At 33.2% G+C, this 18,301-nt stretch overlaps 1 protein-coding gene across 5 annotated transcripts in view; it reads left to right on the top strand.

Moving 5' to 3' along the window:
* LOC149081282 (sushi, von Willebrand factor type A, EGF and pentraxin domain-containing protein 1-like) overlaps positions 1-18,301 on the top strand; it is a 92,851-nt gene that overhangs the window by 28,199 nt on the left and 46,351 nt on the right. For all 5 annotated transcript variants that reach the window (XM_089238119.1, XM_089238117.1, XM_089238116.1 and 2 more), the window contains 3 exons: positions 2,372-2,545; positions 11,002-11,193; positions 17,131-17,304. In XM_089238119.1, coding sequence (XP_089094245.1) covers positions 2,372-2,545; positions 11,002-11,193; positions 17,131-17,304 — 540 coding nt within the window. The remainder of the gene's footprint in view (positions 1-2,371; positions 2,546-11,001; positions 11,194-17,130; positions 17,305-18,301) is intronic.

Here is an 18,301-nt window from a genome sequence, read left to right as displayed (position 1 = left end):
CCATCTAGTATTTTTTTTTTTTTTTGGAACACTGACAATTATGAATTTCCTTTTGATATTGACCAAAAACCAGCTCATTTCATTTTTGCTTCATCAGAATTGGATAAAATTTGTTACAGATGATTTTATGATTCTAGTGATATTGAGGTACTGATTCGGTTTGCGAAAGTTCTGGTCATTTCCAAGTCATGCTGCTTCTTTTCCCCTCTTTCATCTCGTTTGAGTCATTCTCAAATAATTCTAAAACCACCTTCCTTCATCTATAATAATAACTAGCTATAATACCCGGCGCTGCCCGGGTTTTCTTCAATGAGGCTTTTTTTGGATCACGTGATATCTCCCTCTCTTTTCTTGAGGGACATACAAACCGTGTCCAAGTTAACCAATATGGCAACTTCCTGCGCGATTCATGAAATAAACAAATCTTATATTTACAGAAACGTAGAAATGAATATATATTTTTCCTTTTTTAAAGGGGCGCTAGGCATTTCAATAAACCCCCCCCCCCCCAAACTTCAAGTTACCCATCTGCCTGTTTCAGCTTTGAAAAATGCTTAATTAAAGCTGTGGAATTTTTTTGATGAACTTTTTTACAGGCCCATAATTAATTTTAAAATATCCTAACTCTCATGAATTTATGCAAATAAATATCAAAAGACAATACAGAGACATTAATTTTCATACTTGAGACGATATAAATAAAAGGTTGAAATCAATGTCATTGCACGAATATCCAACTCAAAAGCAGGTCCGGCTAATTACTTCATATTTAATCTCCTGGTCTTCGTATATCTCTAAGCGAACTCAATTTTAAAAAATCGAAAATTCTATACAATTTTTAAAATTATCAATGTGGCAGAAAATCCCACCAAATTTCCGCATTTCTACAGTAAAATCTGCAATTTTAACACTGATTTCTATGGGGATCATCCTTTGCCTGACCTTCAAAGTGATGATGATCATGACGTCTATTCAAAAAGCTCATTACTGAGAGGATTGAAAAAGTGGCAAACCATTATAAAGGCATAAACTATTATACATATATATGCAGCATTGAAGAAGTGAAAAACCATTGTAAAGGCATATACACATCTGAAACGCATTGCTAGGGAACCATGGTAACCAAAGTAAACATTCTGAAAGTGATTGTTGAGACCCAAAAACCATTTTTGCCTGACAGTTTTTTTGCTCTGCTCTGACGAAATTTTAAAGTAGCCTATCGTTCAAGTCGAGTCCCATTTGGTATATATGCAAAATTTGGTGACGATCGATCTAAATTTGTAGATTTGTATAGAGAACATACATACCCACACACACACACACAGACAGAAAATCAATTTTATATATATAGATTTGTTTTATTTGTGCAACCTTAGTCAAAGGCATAAAAATTTCACCCAACTCTTCAGCAAGCTCTGTGAGATCTTCCCCAAGAAAAGACATATTTTATTTTTTCCAAAAATTTAAAGGAAAATAATTTTTAGAATATTTTTAAGTAATAATTACTAATATTTTAATATTTTTCTTATTCGACTTCTAAATTGATACAATTTACAGTTTAACAGCCCATTAAACACATTGCAAAGCAATTTTTTCCCCTTGAATTGCGATATCAAAATTGCATATGCATGAAACTTCAAATTCGAATATACATACCTTAAGTAATCTCGTGAGATTTTAATACCTCAATTTTTTTTTTCACGTTTTTTTTGGAGTCACTCTTTCAACTGAGAACACAATCATGCATTAAAAAATTTTCTATTCATCTGCATGATATTATAAATTGAAACTGATAGTCACTGCATCACGTTGAGATGACCCGCATCCAGAAAATCGTATCCGCTTGCTACCATCATTAAAGTCTGTAGTGTGCCAAAAAACAGCAAAGATGGACAAGGCGGGGGGGGGGGGGGGTTGGCACATGGCAGAAACACAACATTAAACATAACATTCACACAAATTAAACAACAGGATGAACACAACCACGCACACACTAAACTGACATGATACAAACCGTAAACTTTTTTTCTTCCTCTCCTGCTATGTTGATTTAAAATCATTACAGTGCGCCAATTGGCTGGCATCATGTCCAGTTTTTGTTATGTGCAGCTATCAAATATGATTTAAAATATTTTTTTGCCAATTACCAGGGGTTTTGGTCAATTTAGCTAATCTTTTTTCCTTATTTGGTAACAATTTTTTGTATCTGATTTTTTTGGTATCTTTTTTTCTGTTGTTATACATCACTTCAGAATTATTGATTATTTCACTTGAAAGTAGGGGAAAATTTTTTTTACATATAATGTTCGTCATCTAATCACTGTTTTGAGTCACATTAGAGAATTTAACTTTGTCTTTCCTTTTCCTGTAGTTCAGAAATGTTCTGCAACAATGGACGCTACAGTGCAAGTTGTTGGTGAATGTCTCTACATAATAGGTGGAACTTGTAGGGTTGCTTGTAAGAACTCAGGTTGGAAAATGGATACAGATTCTGATAAGATAACATGCAAAAGTGACAGCACGTGGGACAAGAACCCCACATGCAGTATGTTAATTATTTCTTTCCTAATATCTCCTAGACAGTGCCGTCTTAACGCATGGGCCCACCCGGGCACGGCCCGGGGGCCCCAGGAGAAAAGGGGCCTCACATAAATGAGATTCGGTTGAAATTTTCTAGAATTTAGGAGGTAGGGCCTCAGGAAAACCAATTGGCCCGGGGGTCCATGATGCTCTTGAGACGGCCCTGCTCCTAGACTCAATCTTTTGTTTTCCATGGGCTGTTTGTGATAATAAGATGAAAGCCACAAACCCCAGAGGCAAAAAAATAAGACTTTGAACCCTTGAACAGAATAACATTCAATATATATATAATAATGTAAAAACACTGTACGTTAATTTATTTTTTTCCGCAAGCTCACAGATCTCTGAAATCTCACCAAGAAACTCTGGGTCAGCCTGTGATTGAAATTTTTGAAGTGAAACTTCTGTAGGCAGGGTAGTGAATTTTCAATTTACCTGGGCTAACAAACATTTTTGATACGGATACACACGCTAACCTAACGCATTGTGCGCATGATTTTTGATCAGCCAGATTCATTTACAGTAAAACCTCGTTAAGTCATCACCCTAATAAGTTGTCACTCCGGTTAATTCGTAATTTTTCTTCAGGCCTGTACAGCTTTCATAGACAACAGTGCTATTAAACCCTCGTTTACTCGTCGTTAATTTCGGTTAACTCGTCACCATGAAAAAATTTGAGATAAAGGGAACAGATAATTTCTATGGCTTCCTTTAAAAAAAGCTTGTTATCAGCATTGCCATATGCTTAAAAGTCACCATAAAAACCTTATGTACCAAAACGGAACAGTTTGAGTTACAAAAGTTACGCTGGGGAAGTTCATTTGCCAACTAAAGTTTTTGAAACATTAAGGACTGTTCGAGCTAGACCTGACTTTTTCATGGGCTTCGCTAATTAGGGCTTCAAATTTGAACAAATTGTCTTTGTTGAAAAACCAAAATGTCAAAGTGGATCCTGTGTTTGAGATTATCTTGTAGTTAGCATGTGAAAGATTACCTTGAAAAATTTATTTTATTTCATTTATTTCCTTTATTTAAGATTTTTAAACACAGTTACAAAACGTTTAGGGGCTAAGCAAGCTTGTGAGCCCAAAAAACAATATCCGATACATATCTGTTGGCATAAATAATAACGAGAGAAAAAAAGAAAGGAAAAAAAATCATATATATATATATAACACCAAGAAATAAGTGGCAACAGAAATGGAATTGATAAACAAAAAAAAATTTGGCATTTAGCAGCGTATACAAGATAAAAGAAGATTACATTACAATATCCAACAGATAATTTAAATCTTCTTCAGTTAGCAACCAAGATTTTAAATTGATAAAAAAAGATGTACATGAAGATTGTTCTTTTATTAACTGAGGAAGTAAATTAAATATTTTGGGAGCTAAATAAAGGAAAAATTTTTGGAAACGAGTTTTATTTAGCCTTGGTACCTGTATAGTATGACGTCTAAATTGCATTCCAGATTTATGTAATTTCAGATTGAGATGGCCACTTCTTTTATAAAACATTTTAAAACTTTTATAAACGTACAAATGTTGTAGAGGGAGTGGCTTTAATTGATTGAAAAGTGGAAATGTATGCGTTAGTCTATTTTTACTCAGAATGATACGGATGAAGGACTTCTGTGTGATAAAAAGTGAAGAAAGATTGCTGACGTATGTCCCACCCCAACATGTAATGCCGTAACTCAATCTTGATTCTACTAACGCAAAATAAAGAAGTTTTAAAATAGATTGGGAACATTTATTCCTGATAAAATAAAATTTCCTAATGTTCCGATTTAATTCTACACTTAAATAATTAATATGTGTTTTCCAGAATAGTTTTGAATCTAAAAAAATCCCTAAATACTTGAAGGTGTCTACTCCATTTACAACTGTGCACATACAATCCGAGATACAGCCATCTGTCATACTATGATATTTTAGTACACCAAAATCATTGAAAGTACCAGAACGTAATAACATATTTACCTATATTTAATTTTAAATTATTATTTCTAAGCCAAATACTTATTGAGTTAAGATCATTTTGCATGTTATTCCTCAAGTTCATTGAAGAGCTTTCAGAGTAACAAAGAGCTAAATCATCAGCAAAAGCAGTGATTTTTCCTTCCAAATTAAAGTTACACGAGTCATTTATGTATATTAGGAATAAAATCGGTCCAAGTACTGATCCTTGAGGTACACCAGATGTAATTTATCTCTTTTAGTACTCAAGACGCAATTTACTTTCACACTTTGAACTCAGTAAGATATGTTTTGAAAAATTTAGTGGCAAACCCAGAATTCCTGCATATTCTAGTATGGTTAGAAGAATACTATGATTCACGGTATCAAAAGCTTTGCTGATATCTAAAAATAATGACGCAACTTTACAATTACTGTTATTTGCTACATACACATTTGAAAGAAAATTAACAAGAGCGTCCTCTGTACTTTTTGCCTTTCTGAATCCAAATTGGTTCTCACTAAAAAAATTAATGCTGTCAAGTAATTTTATTATTCTGAATTTGATTATTTTTTCTATGACCTTTGAGAAGATAGATAGTAAAGAAATCGGTCTGTAATTATTAACATTCTTTTTGTTCCCTTTCTTGTGATTGGAGAAACGATTGCAAGTTTCAGGCACTCTGGAAATTCACCAGTTATAAAACTTAAATTAAAAATAAACGATAAGACATCACTTACATATGGTGCAATGCACTTCAATGTTATGGAATTAATTTTGTCAAATCCTGACGATTTTTTGGAGTGTAAAGAATTTATTATACTCAATACTTCATGACTATCCGTAGGGTATATAAAAAAAGATTTCCCAAAAAAATTTAAATTTGAACAATATAATGAATTACAATTATTAGGAAGATAAACATTATTATAAAAATTAGAAAAAAAGTCATTAAAACATTCAGCAATATCAATTGGATTCGTTATTTCGCCAGTTGTTTCAGCCAAAAACTGTGTCAATGCTGCTATATTTATCCTCACCAATTAATTTGTTTGTTGAATTCCATTGAGATTTTGAATCACCATTTGGTTGAGAATAAATACTGCAGTATAATAGTCATTCTTACTTTTTTTTATCTCATTGTTTAATGTATTTCTAAATGTTTTGAAATTATATCGCAGCTCAATATCAAACGGTTTCTTTTTCATTTCTCTCAAAAAATCTATGCTTAGTTTTAATTTTTTCATAAATGTTTTTCGTAATCCAGGGTTTTCTTATTCTTTTATTATACTTTACTCTAGTAGAAACATTCAACACAATTCATAATTAAATCCAAGAAAGTATTCATTGCCGAGTTTGCAGATTCACAACTGTAAACGGTATCCCACGTAACCATTTTCACAAGATTGATTTTCAATTGATTTTTATCAAGATAGGTAAAGCACCTTGTTTCACAATTTGAGTCATTGCTGTCATGATCTGTTTCTAAATAAAATAAAGCTATTTTATGATTAGTTATGCACAAATCGAGAAGTACAGCTTTTTTTAAATTTAAATTTCTGGATCTACGAAAAATATGATCTATGCTAGTTGACGTTTCATCGGTTTCTCTAGTTGGAGAATTAATTAATGATTGAATCCAGATCTTGTCATCAAATTCACATAAGAAAAAATATTTAAGTCTTCAGATGTTAAAATATCAATGTTTAAGTCGCCAATCAAATACATATCTTTATCTTGTTTATAAACAAGCAAATAATTAATTTCGCTTATGAATGTATCAATAGAATACATGTGGTACCTGTAAATACTTAATAAAATAAATTTGTATTTCCTATAAGTGCAATCAACCAACAGCGAATCAACATATGTCATCTCATTTAAATGCAACTTATTAAAAATTATACTTTCAGAAAAAAATAGTGCTATACCACCAGAGCAATTGTTTTCACATTTAAATAAACTTCTGTACCCGTGTATCTTGTAAAACAAAATTTCGCATTCAGAGATCCAGATTTCACTGAGTATTATTACTGAGGGTTTTATATCAAGATGATCTGAATATGCTAAAAAGATGTCAAAATTTGCACGTAAACTACATATATTTAAGTGGGCTATGGTAAGATTATTTATATTGTCATAACAAAATATGTTGAAATCATCAACTGTAGAAAATGTCAAATTCTGATTCATTTAAAAAAACAAGCAAAATCAATCACATACCTGAGTTACAAATTTTTTAATACATCTAAATTCACTACACGAAATGATCAATCACCTGATTGCTTTCTCATTAGAATCTTACTATCTTTGACCCACACGAAAGTATAACCCTTCTGTTTCGCAACTTCCTTGGCCTCCTTGAGAAGTAGTTTATTCTGCTGCGTGAGGTGCTTGTTGATGAACACTCACTGTTGCTCCGAGAAGGCGCCATGGATGTCTTTTGCCGTCAAACACATTTTTCGTGATGCAGTAATTTTACCAAGATTACCTTGTAGTTGTTTCATGAACTACTGATAAAGAAATAAAACACTAAGATTAAATTTTTCAAATGTATGTAAAATTGATGGGAAGTAAGTAGTTCTGTCATGAAGAAAAGCTAACTAATTCAGCAGTTGCTCTGATTAGTCTAAATTAAAAATTACTAGTATAAACGAAACTGTACCAGTATATTTTAATACAATAAGTTAAGTAATAAGTGCTTTAAAAAGATAAAACTTCAATTTTTTTCTTTTGCAATCTATAAATTTTCTTAATATTGTAATTGTAATAAATTTTATGTTACTTTAAATTTATGCAATTTTCACAATATTATGCCTTGAAACTGATGGCACTCCACTTAAGCCGTCATAATTTTTCAATAACATGAGGTGACGATTTATCAAGGTTTTACTGTATATCTTTCTCTGAATCACTTTTCAGATATACACCTCAATTTCTCTTTCAGAAAGCTGTTGAGCCATATCATGTTAAATTAATGATTGAGCTAAGTAAAAAATTCATAAAAAAAGAAGCTTGGACTAATGTTTTTAATACACACTGTCAACCATTTGCACCAAATTTACCGGTCTTGAAATTCTAGTAAGAGCAGAGCCTGATTTGCACATGAGCATTTGCCTGAGGCTCCATGTTTTAAGGGGATCCCAAATTTATGATAGTACAGTAGACTCTCAATAATCTGGCCCATCCTGTAATCCAGCATTTTTGCTTCAAGCACAGAAGAGGAAAACATGTTACTGCATATCTGTGCAAAGGAGTTCTTTTCAGTGCATGCTGCTTAATGTGATCGCATTGTGACTCAAGGTTTCTGATAACAATAACAAATAAATAACTATATCTGAAGGAAATCCAGACTCAAATATGATGACCACACTTCCAGTTTAATCAAACCAGATGTATGAAAATGTTACTCTTTGGTTTTTCTTTTCCACACAAATGATTGCAAAATGTTGAATTGTACTGTTTTCTTTTTTCATATTCTTCTAAACCAAGATATTTTTACTTTAAGCTAAAATCCTGTGCTTGTTGTTATATTCAGCCACTATGAAGAGTGTGAATGAAATCATCAAATATGTTCACAAATTATGGCAACTTTTTTTTTTATGTATGGTGTGTTCCATAGATAACCTTAGTCTTTTGGCTGAGTTACTGTGAATTTGGTCTACTGAAAGAAACTGACCAAGAATTTTGTTTTTACATTACATTTGCCTTCATTATAGGTGGGCTATTGAAAAGTAACTTCATGCATACATGGATTATAGTGGCTACTACTACTACCACCCGAATAGGGTATTGTGAACTGAGTATGGAAACATCGGCAAGGAAAGAGTACAAATTTTGACCTCCTACATAATTCTTACGGGTTGATAACGATATTGAGAAAGCAAGTCTGATTCAACCTCAGCATCACAATATGTACAAAAAACTTTCTTTCGATGAAAAAAAAATTGATAACACAAAAAAAAATCTTGATAACTGTAAGCATAAATTACTCCCATTTTAATATTAGTACAGTAATTTTAATATAATGTACAATGTACCTATTGCAATATTATATCCACAACAATAATATGTTTTTTAATGTGTCAGTCTATTGTTTGATTCCTCAACTTCACATCATTTCAAATGTAAAATGATTTATGAAATGATCGCAAGAAAGTTTGTATGTTTGATCCACATAAAATCCTCAAATCTTCATGAATATTCTGTACATTTGCAATGCAAAACTTTATGCATCTGATCTTGCAAACATTTTTTCAGACGAACTGCAACAATTTTCATAATTTGTTCAGGTTGATGACATAATACCACAAATGTGAAATAACACTAGATGAAGGTTTTTAACAACTGGCTGTTGCGAAGATATATTTTGGACGGAGATATATTTAAAACTAATACTTAGAGGAAAGTATCCGTTTTAAAGTGCAAGTGGTGAGCCGGTCAAGCGAGAAAAAGAAATAATAATTCATTCCGGTTAAAGTGGATAAAAGCAGTTTGAGCCGGTAAAAGCAGGTAGGAGGGCGCGCTATGGCCGCCCCAATGAGTTTTCACAATCTTTTTCTAGCTGCGATAAAGCGAGAAGCGGTCCACTATGGACGCACCCTTACACTTGATTCTCGCCCGTGGCATCTATGTGATTTTTTTTCACACAGATCTCTTTTCCTCAACCATCTGTCATGCCATAGCTCTTCTGGCAGTCAATTTTCACCCGTGGCCAATATGAGTTGTTTTCACAGCCCTCTGTGCTCCCCACTCAACCATATAAGTCCTACGAAGGTTTTAACAACTGGCTGTTGCGAAGATATATTTTGGAAAGAGAGAAAATTCAACTGCCCCTGCGGGGAATCGAACCCATGTCCTTTCACTTTCCGGGTGAACGCACTAGACTACAGAGGCACCGAATCTCTCAATCTTTCCTTGGAGCTCGTGTACACTGAAAGGACCATACATGGACGGCCGGACCAGACTCAGGCCAAGCTCACAACTGCTGACGCTGTCACCAGATGGCGACTTATACAAGGATGATGCCACTCTCCACTACCATACGAAGGTTTTTAACAAGGTTTTGTTGAATTTTCTCTCTTTCCAAAATATATCTTTGCAACAGCCAGTTGTTAAAAGCCTTCACATGGTAGCGGAGAGTGACGTCATCCTTGTATAACACTAGATGTTTGCAACAGATGTTTCCAAATATTGAGCATTGAATCATCATTGACATCATCACCAATATCAAACTGCTCTAGAGAAAGATCATTCTTCTTATTAAAAAGGATAAAGCCATCAGTTCGCTCAACTTTTTTACTGGAGAAACTGTCATCTTTAGCTTTAATATGTATTGAAGCTGAGATAACTCAAAAATTAGGAAATAACTCAAAAAAATTGCTCAATTAATTTTGATGAAATTATCAATGATTTTGCTTGTATAAGCATGCAAAAAAAGCATTTATTGTAAGATTTTTTTCATAAAAAATGTAGCATTACATTTAAAATAGTGTATCTTTTTTTTTGTGTTGTTGCAAACAACGTGTACTGTATTTGATGGCATACAAAACCTCTTCAATCGCAGTCGAGATAGGGGCTCCCCACAATACCTCTTTTGCCCAGAGCCCCATTAAGTCAAAGTTGCACCCTGAGTAAGAGCTAATCTTTTCCATATCTGCATGCATGTATGAGAAAAGGAAATGAGCTAATCACAGCATATAGAGAAACTTCATGATATTTAATAGAATGTGTACATAGTGTAGAATAAAAAGATCTTCAGTATATCTTCTGGTAAATTCTCATTTGTGAAGTTTTCCATTTCAGCCTTTGGCCAGTTTTCTTTCTTTTTTGCCAGTGCTTTTTAGTATTTTATAAAGCTTCAAATTTCTGGTCTCACTTTAAATGAATAATTTGATTTTCCATTAGGTTTCTATTAAAATCATATTTTGGCTAATGAATGTTAATGCAGAACTAACTAATATCTTTAGCCAAAGTATTTCAGTTGTCAGTTCATTTGGTATTAATTTATTGTGACAGTCTGGGCAACTTTTTTTTTTCTCAGACTGCCTTAAGGGGGGCATAATCATAAGGGGAAAATTGTATTATTCATAATAAGAACTGAGATTTCATTTCTGAATGTAACATGTTTCAGTAAATCAGATAATTCATGCTTGATGTACAGTATGCTGCTAATAAACCATCTAAAACAGGGTTTTTTTTTGTTATTGTGGTTCTCCTGAGCTTCTGAAATTTGCACTCTCCTCCCAATGTTCATTTTTTTATCACACTAAAGTTTACCAACGTGGAAGTACGTTGTCAGTTTTCAGAAAAATGGAGTTACTAAAAAGTTATTTAGGGCTGATGCCTGTCTTATAGATGTTGCACTATATTTTTTATATATCATAAAAAGCAAAATGTTTTACTCTATAATTTCACTTGGAATGAAACTCAGTTTATTTATTTTATTTTTTTTATTGCAGAAAGATTTTGCGCACCTTTGGAGTTGAAGAATGCCACTCTAAAAACTGATAAATGCAAACAAGAAGTTCCTGCATCTTCAGAATGCACATGGCAATGTAATTCTGATTTCACTCCAACTGAACCATTCAATGTCAAGTGCGAGACATCTGGGGACTGGTCTGGGCAGAAAAATTGCAGTGAAGTTAGTAAAGGTAAATATTAAAATTATTTTAATTAGTTGGATGACATGATTGAGAAATTATTTTTTTTTAAAGAAAATATCACATTGATTACATTACTGCCACTGATCCTCATAAACATTACTATCAGTAATTTCTAAACAATTGATGTGAGGTGGAATATGAATGTATTCTCCAAGGTCATGCTCACACTGAAATGCTGATCAGAAATAAAGTCTGTGGGAGGATTGGTATGAGATATAGTGCCGGATAAAGAGGTGTTCACAGACACTCTGGAGTGGCAAGGGTAGCACAGATTTAGGAATAAAGCCATAGAGGTAATAAAGTGGGATAATGCAATGAAAAGGAACGAAAGAACAAAAGCATGCAAAAAGTTTATGAATTAAAAAATTGGACGTGACAATATTGAAACCAACAAAGGCCCCCTCTTTAAAAATTAATAGAAGATGAAGAGTAAAAAACAACCATCACTAACTATACTCTATAGAATACAATCCTACTGCGACTGGCATGAGAATGTGATTTATAGAAGGATACCATATGGTTGAATTGGTAGCTTTGGCATTCATTCTTTACTTTAGGCTTGCTTTCTCAGTTATACACATCCGAACCAGTGACTTAGTCCATGTTCCAATTAATTCTTTAACTGAAAGGTCACCACAAAAATTCAAAATGCACACAGTGTGTCAAAGAATTTTTAAGATGTGCTAGATCTCAGCCTATATAGTGGTGCTATAAGTGTAATCCTGCATGTGTGATACCTGTCAAAAGTTCTGCCCATTTGTTAATACAACTCAAATGGTTGTCAATGTCTAAGGACATTCATTAGAGAAGTGAAACTTTTTCATGTTGAAGTACAGCAAAACCTGTACGAAACAGAACATCTATAGACTGAAATAATATTCCGTTTTAGAAAGATTTCCATTTTATAAAAGTGCAAATATAAGCACTAATCATTGAAGAGACTATATTTTGATTCCGTTAAGACAAGTTTCCATCTCATACAGTGTCCGTCACAGACAGGTTTCACTATTAAGATTGAACAAAGAGCTGTTATTTAAATGTAATGCAAAACTTAGTAAAAGTGCCTTGGAAACATACCAATTGATGAAACAAGTATATAGTGAGTTTTCTTTAAGTAGATTAAATGTTTTCCTGTGGCAGAAACGTTTTTTGGACAGAAGAGATATGCTAGAAGGTGATAATGCATACCAGAAGACTAAGTTCATCTAGGACACCTGAAATTATTGAAAAAAATGTGGGATTTCAGGGCAAACAATGCTGTACGTCATTGAGAATGATGAAAGAGTTTTTAAACATCAGCAAAGAAAAAATTCAAACCATCCTGCATGAAGATTTGGCAAAAACAAAAGTCTGTGCTAAATTTGTTCCACACACTTTAACCAATGAACGAAAATCAATGAGAAGTGCAGAGACATCATTTCAGTTGCTGAAAATGATCCAAACTTCTTAAAATTGGTTGTTACAGGCCCCAAAGCTGAATGTTTTGCATTGTTTTGCAACAAACCCTCGGCTGACTGGAAATGTTCTGCGATAAAAATTCCCATAATAGTGTTTTCTAAACCTCTTAAAGTTCTTCCAGATTGTTCTGCGACACACATTCCAGATTTTGACATATTTGGGTTTGAAGTGTAAAGGAGATGAAACATGGTATTTTTAGTATTATCCAAAGATTAAGTGGAAATTACGCGCGAAATGGAAATAAAAAGATTCGCAACAAGCCAAAAAAAAAAAAAAAAAGCTTCGACACATGCTTTGGAGACATTTCTGCGAATTGAACTAGAACAGGCATTCAAATCATTACTGAGTTGTTGTAACAAGTGTATTGAAGCCAGAGGGGCTTATTTTGAATAAAAAGCCAAAACAATAAATTCTTGTTTCTATTTCATTTCACACACCAAGCATTAAAAATTATTTGACACACTGTGTAAGCGCCTAACATGCACATGAATGTCTGAGGTGCTGTGTTGTGTTTGGAGAGTTCTGCTATTGCCAACTACCAGTACTAAGCCACACATGCACCTTGTTCATATTCCTCTGCGGAACATCTAGTGAATTGATACATGTTTCAATGTGCGTGTACATGTTGTGAATCTAACCTGAAGTTTGTTTCAGTGTGATGATTGTTACGTGTAGTGGTGCCATCTATAATGAACTTTTCTAACTATGAGTGAAGTGTAACGATTGAATAACTGTACCGTTGTAGGCCTGTTGCTCTCTATGGCGAGACTTTTTAATGGGGAGATCAGTTTTATCAGGATACACTTGCTACTGCTGCACCATACTTGCACCTTATGCTGTATACCCACACATAAAGCTGGTTATACCAAAAAAAATTGAGGTACACCATGTTTTATATATAGGTTTCAAATCATTGGTGATTTGTGTGTGTGTGTGTGTGTGTGATCATGCTGGGTAGAAGAAGTTTCGATGTTGTTCAGTTTAGTAAATTTAATTATTAAATTCTCTCTCTCATATACATTATATCAATATTATTAAATTCATATTTTCTTATTAACCACTTTCTCATGTTAATTTTTTTTTTCACTTTCTCATGTTAAATAAATTTTTTGTTTTATCTAAATTTAAAAAAATTGAAATTTTTTTAATCTTCTGACCATCAACTGTAGATTAGATTGGGAGTCTCTTTGTTGCCATTAGGTCTTCCTCTGTTATTTGAGCATTTTTTTAATTGCTCTTTCAGTTTTGATAAATTTTAAACCCATGTCTGTAGTATACTCAAGTGCTTTGACATGTACTAACATTTAAATACAAGTACAAAATCTGATGCCACAACAAGTAAATTGCTTAAGAAGGTGGCTGGAACCTATTAAAATCACAAAATTTTAAATGGACATTCAATTTTAACTCAATTGTATAGTCACCGCCATTTACAACAATTATTTTCAGCCTTAGCTGGAAGCCAAAGAAATACACAAACTGACTTCTGTTCACTTCAAAACTATTTTCGAAATATTGCTGAAGGTTTCAATGAACACCAGATATTTTGATGATGAAACCTGGATATTTTATGATGATCCCATTGTAACTTTTGCAAATGAAAAAAGAAACCCTGTTAAGGCTGAATTATATTGAGAAGATCAGCCATATAAAGACGCTCAAAATTTTAAATTACCAATTAAAACGATTATTCAACATTTTTGTTGAATGTGAAAATTATACCCAAAACTACAGTCAAGTTCTGAAAAAATATTTATATTTTTCTGGCATGCTCTGAAATGCATGAGAATATGGTAAATATGCCTCTGAGGAATTTCTAATGAACTGGTGCATGCCAAAAAGTGTTGTTTGTGCTTACGTAAGTATCGTGTTAAAAGTCTTTAAAAAGGGAGGATAGCTCACATTTTTGTGCCTCAATAGAATATTTTCCTTTATCGAAAATCATTGATTAGTCATTTGAATAGATTAATTTTTAATCTGATCTGTGGCTGATCTTAATCTTTCTGTGTGTGTGTGTGTCAAAATTATGGTAAGCTTTAAAAACAATTGGAACATGATGAGATGTACTCATCTTTTTCTATCATATATTCTGTAAGTATATTCCTTTGCTACTTTTAATCTTCTAACACTAGAACCGCGGACTGGGTTGAATGAACCCAAACTATGAAGAAACTGTGTTCCATAGCGAAAATAGGAATTTATTTTCTGTTCCTGGGGTTCCCCCCCACTCTTATTCGATGTTGTTCAGTTGTGTAATCGATAACAGAAAAATATATTTGTTAATGAATGTAAAATAGACTCCAAAATTAGCTAAGAAATGATTAATTTAGTAAAAATAAGATTCTCTGTACAGTATTTACATTGTTCAGCACAAAAATTTTTTCAGTAATCCCATAATATAACAGATGTAAAGTAAGTGTGTCAAATTAAGTATGAGAATATGAATAATAGATTCTGTCATATAAGTATTGATTTCTTACCGATGAATGGAATTTATTATGAGTAGTTTGGAGCAAATTTTTTCCATGACTCTTGTACATTTACTGCATGTCAAAATTGCTCAACCCATGCAAAAATTTATAGGTTTTTCCCCTTTATTTTTTTGTTACCTGCCATCAAACTCATTCAATTTTTGTATATATATATTTTATGGCTAATGAACAGTTACATGATTAAGAGTGCATGAACATTTCCTCTTGCACTAGAGCGACATGTATGATGAACGCAGCCCTTCAATAAGATTTTAGACGAACCACGTTTAAAAAATAGTTTTTCCATTCTGTACTGTTCCATACAAAATCCAGAAATTTATTATAATGAGATCTAAGATGTATAAAACAAGAACATGCCACTTGCAAGATGTTACTTTCACCAAATAAGTTCTGGCTATTTGATCTGCTAAATCTGTGGCGAATTTTGTTGAATTGTATAATGTGAAATTGTTTCTGGAAGCTTTTTGGGGCTACTACTGTCAATATCGACTGTCAAATGAAGCATGCTGAGTAATGAAAATTTTTTATCCATTTTTCCTTGATAAATTTTCATTATGGTATCACTGTTTCCCAGTAGCAATGTTACATGCAACTGTAGTTTTACTATCTTTATTGTGTTAGGTACTTCTCTTCGATTTTGTTTCATCGTCCCTAAGCTCGTATATTTCGCATTTGAGTCAGCTTCAGTGTAGTGTAAAATATTGTTAGTTGTAGCATTTATGAACTTGTTCTCAAATGGCTTGATCATTTGCATCACTACATACCCTCATTCACTCTGAAAGGGACATTTATTGGAATCTGATCCTTCCCAAAATTTGGGAAACCTGTTCAAAACGCATTTGGTGTCAACCAACCTCAACTGCTAGCCAAAATTTTATTTATTTTCTGTGATATCGTTTTCTTACAGAAATTTCAGCTATACATTTTTTCTAGAGTTGAGGTTTTACTTTCCCAAAAACCGTTCTTGTTTCCCATCAGAACATCAGGTATTCAAGTTTACAAAGAAAATTTTTTTAGCTATACTTCCATTCCTTCATTAGGAAAAAGATAATCTCAGACAATAAATTGGCCTTGACCTTGAAAGACCCGTATTCTTCACTATTTCTATTTAGAAATACAATTTAGAGAGGGTAACCACTTCCAAGAAAATTGTATACCCTTTTTTTTCCTATGGATAATATGTTGGGTCAGAATGACTCAAACCATAGTTCTAGATGTACTAAGTGCTTATAGCTCTAAAATACAAAATGTGAAGAAAATAAAATTTTCATGAATTAAATACTTATATGATATTATGAAAAGCCAAAGAAATTTTAAATCATCTGCACTTGAGTTTTTGAGATAAATGAAATAGTTTCATTTTGCTCAAATTGACCCATGCCGCGGTTCCAGTGTTAATTAGGTAAAAAAAAAAGAAAGGGAAAAAAACTATTTCAAATATTATCTCCCCCCCCCCCCTATTAACAAAATGGAACTAAAATGGCTCTGCTCATTGCCAGGTAATCTGACAAGTCAGGGAAGATATGAGAGAAGAAAAATATCTTTGATGGACAAGTGTGATTTACTATTAATTAATTTTTGGTTTCTTTGCTGAAATGAGAGGTGTTTAAGGAGTGAGATGTCTTGGTATTGCTGATGAAAGGGTTAAAGTAGCTTATCGTTCATGTACATGGTAACCTATTTAGTAATGCACAAAATTTAGGTAAAGATCAGTGCATATACCCACAGTATAAGTATATACAGGCTTTTCGAACAGCCCTTCCACCTATGCCACTATTACGGTTTTTAGTTTATGCTGCTGATCCTCCCACCCCCTCTCCCCCATTTCCACACACACAGAAAATCAATTGTACATACATGGGTTTTCCTTCCTAGTTTTTGAGGTACTTGAATAGAGCGATAAAACACTCAATTCATTAGAGAAAATAAGTTTAGTTAATGAATTTCACTCATTATTTATAATTTTCTTCTCTAGAGCATATGTGTCCACCTTTGGGGAATTCAACTGGCTTGGCTTTTCTTGGGCGTTGCAGTCGTTTGCCTGGCGCCATGTGTCCTGTGCGTTGCAGAATATCTTTTTTTCGACCTTTTCCCAACGGTTTAATGGTATGTTCAAGAAATGGTGAATGGTTCACTATTCCAGTTTGCAGTAAGTGATATTTATTCTCTCATCAAAATGTTTTCAAAACCAGTATGCAATTTAAACATTATTGAGTCAATTATAAAAAGTCAATAATAAAGTGACTACTAAACCACACATGCACTTCATCCATATTTCTCTGCGGAATCTAATAACGAAGTGACTGCAGGACCTTTATTTATACAGTTTTAGATTATCTGAGGTATTTGTCATAAATTGTTTTTAAAATTATTTGCTGGAAATTTACTGCATGACAAACTGGTTCACAGAATGCTGCAGTTTGTAACAAGAGCTATACTGGGGTTGTGAAGCTAGCTAATAGACAGTTGTTTCACAAAATGGACAATACAGATTCTTTTCTTGGACATTGCAGTCACTTGCCTGGCACCAAGTGTACTGTGCGTTGCAAAATATCTCTTCATCGACCTTATCCCAGCAATGAAATGATATGTTTAGTAAGTGTTGAATATTTTACTATTCCAACTTGCAGTAAGTGATATTTATTTTCTCATCAAAATGTTTTCAAAACCAGTGTGCAACTTAAACATTGTGAAGCAATTATAAAAAGTGACTACTAAACCACTAGGTAATAAATTGGGGAGGGGGGGTAATGAACCAGATGGCAGTAGAAGCTACAGATAAAATATTGGATCTTTTGGATTGTTTTGGGCAAGGAATATTAAGAATATATTTTTTAGAAGAAGGGGGAAAGATAGATAAAAAGAATAAATTTTTAGAAGATTCTGGACTAGATGAACATTTTAGACCTGTTGCTTGTGAGCACCATTGGTGCTCCCTGTAGCATTTAATTGTTTGATGACTGGAGACGTTGAATGTCTGTTCCCCAAAAGTACCTACTGTAAAATAATCTTCAGACTGAAATTAATAGGCTTTCTGGATATTATGCCGAGGTGAACAGGAAAGAAGTGTTTTTTCTCTCCACCGGGAATCGAACCCAGGACCTCTTGCATACCAGAAAAGCGCACCTACCATTATATCACAGAGA

Source organism: Pholcus phalangioides, unplaced genomic scaffold (assembly GCF_987345545.1).
Source record: "Pholcus phalangioides strain wild (caught in Gottingen) unplaced genomic scaffold, Ppha-v1.0 ptg000010l_1, whole genome shotgun sequence".
Taxonomy (NCBI): Eukaryota; Metazoa; Arthropoda; class Arachnida; order Araneae; family Pholcidae; genus Pholcus; species Pholcus phalangioides.
This window is presented reverse-complemented; position numbering and strand designations above follow the sequence as displayed.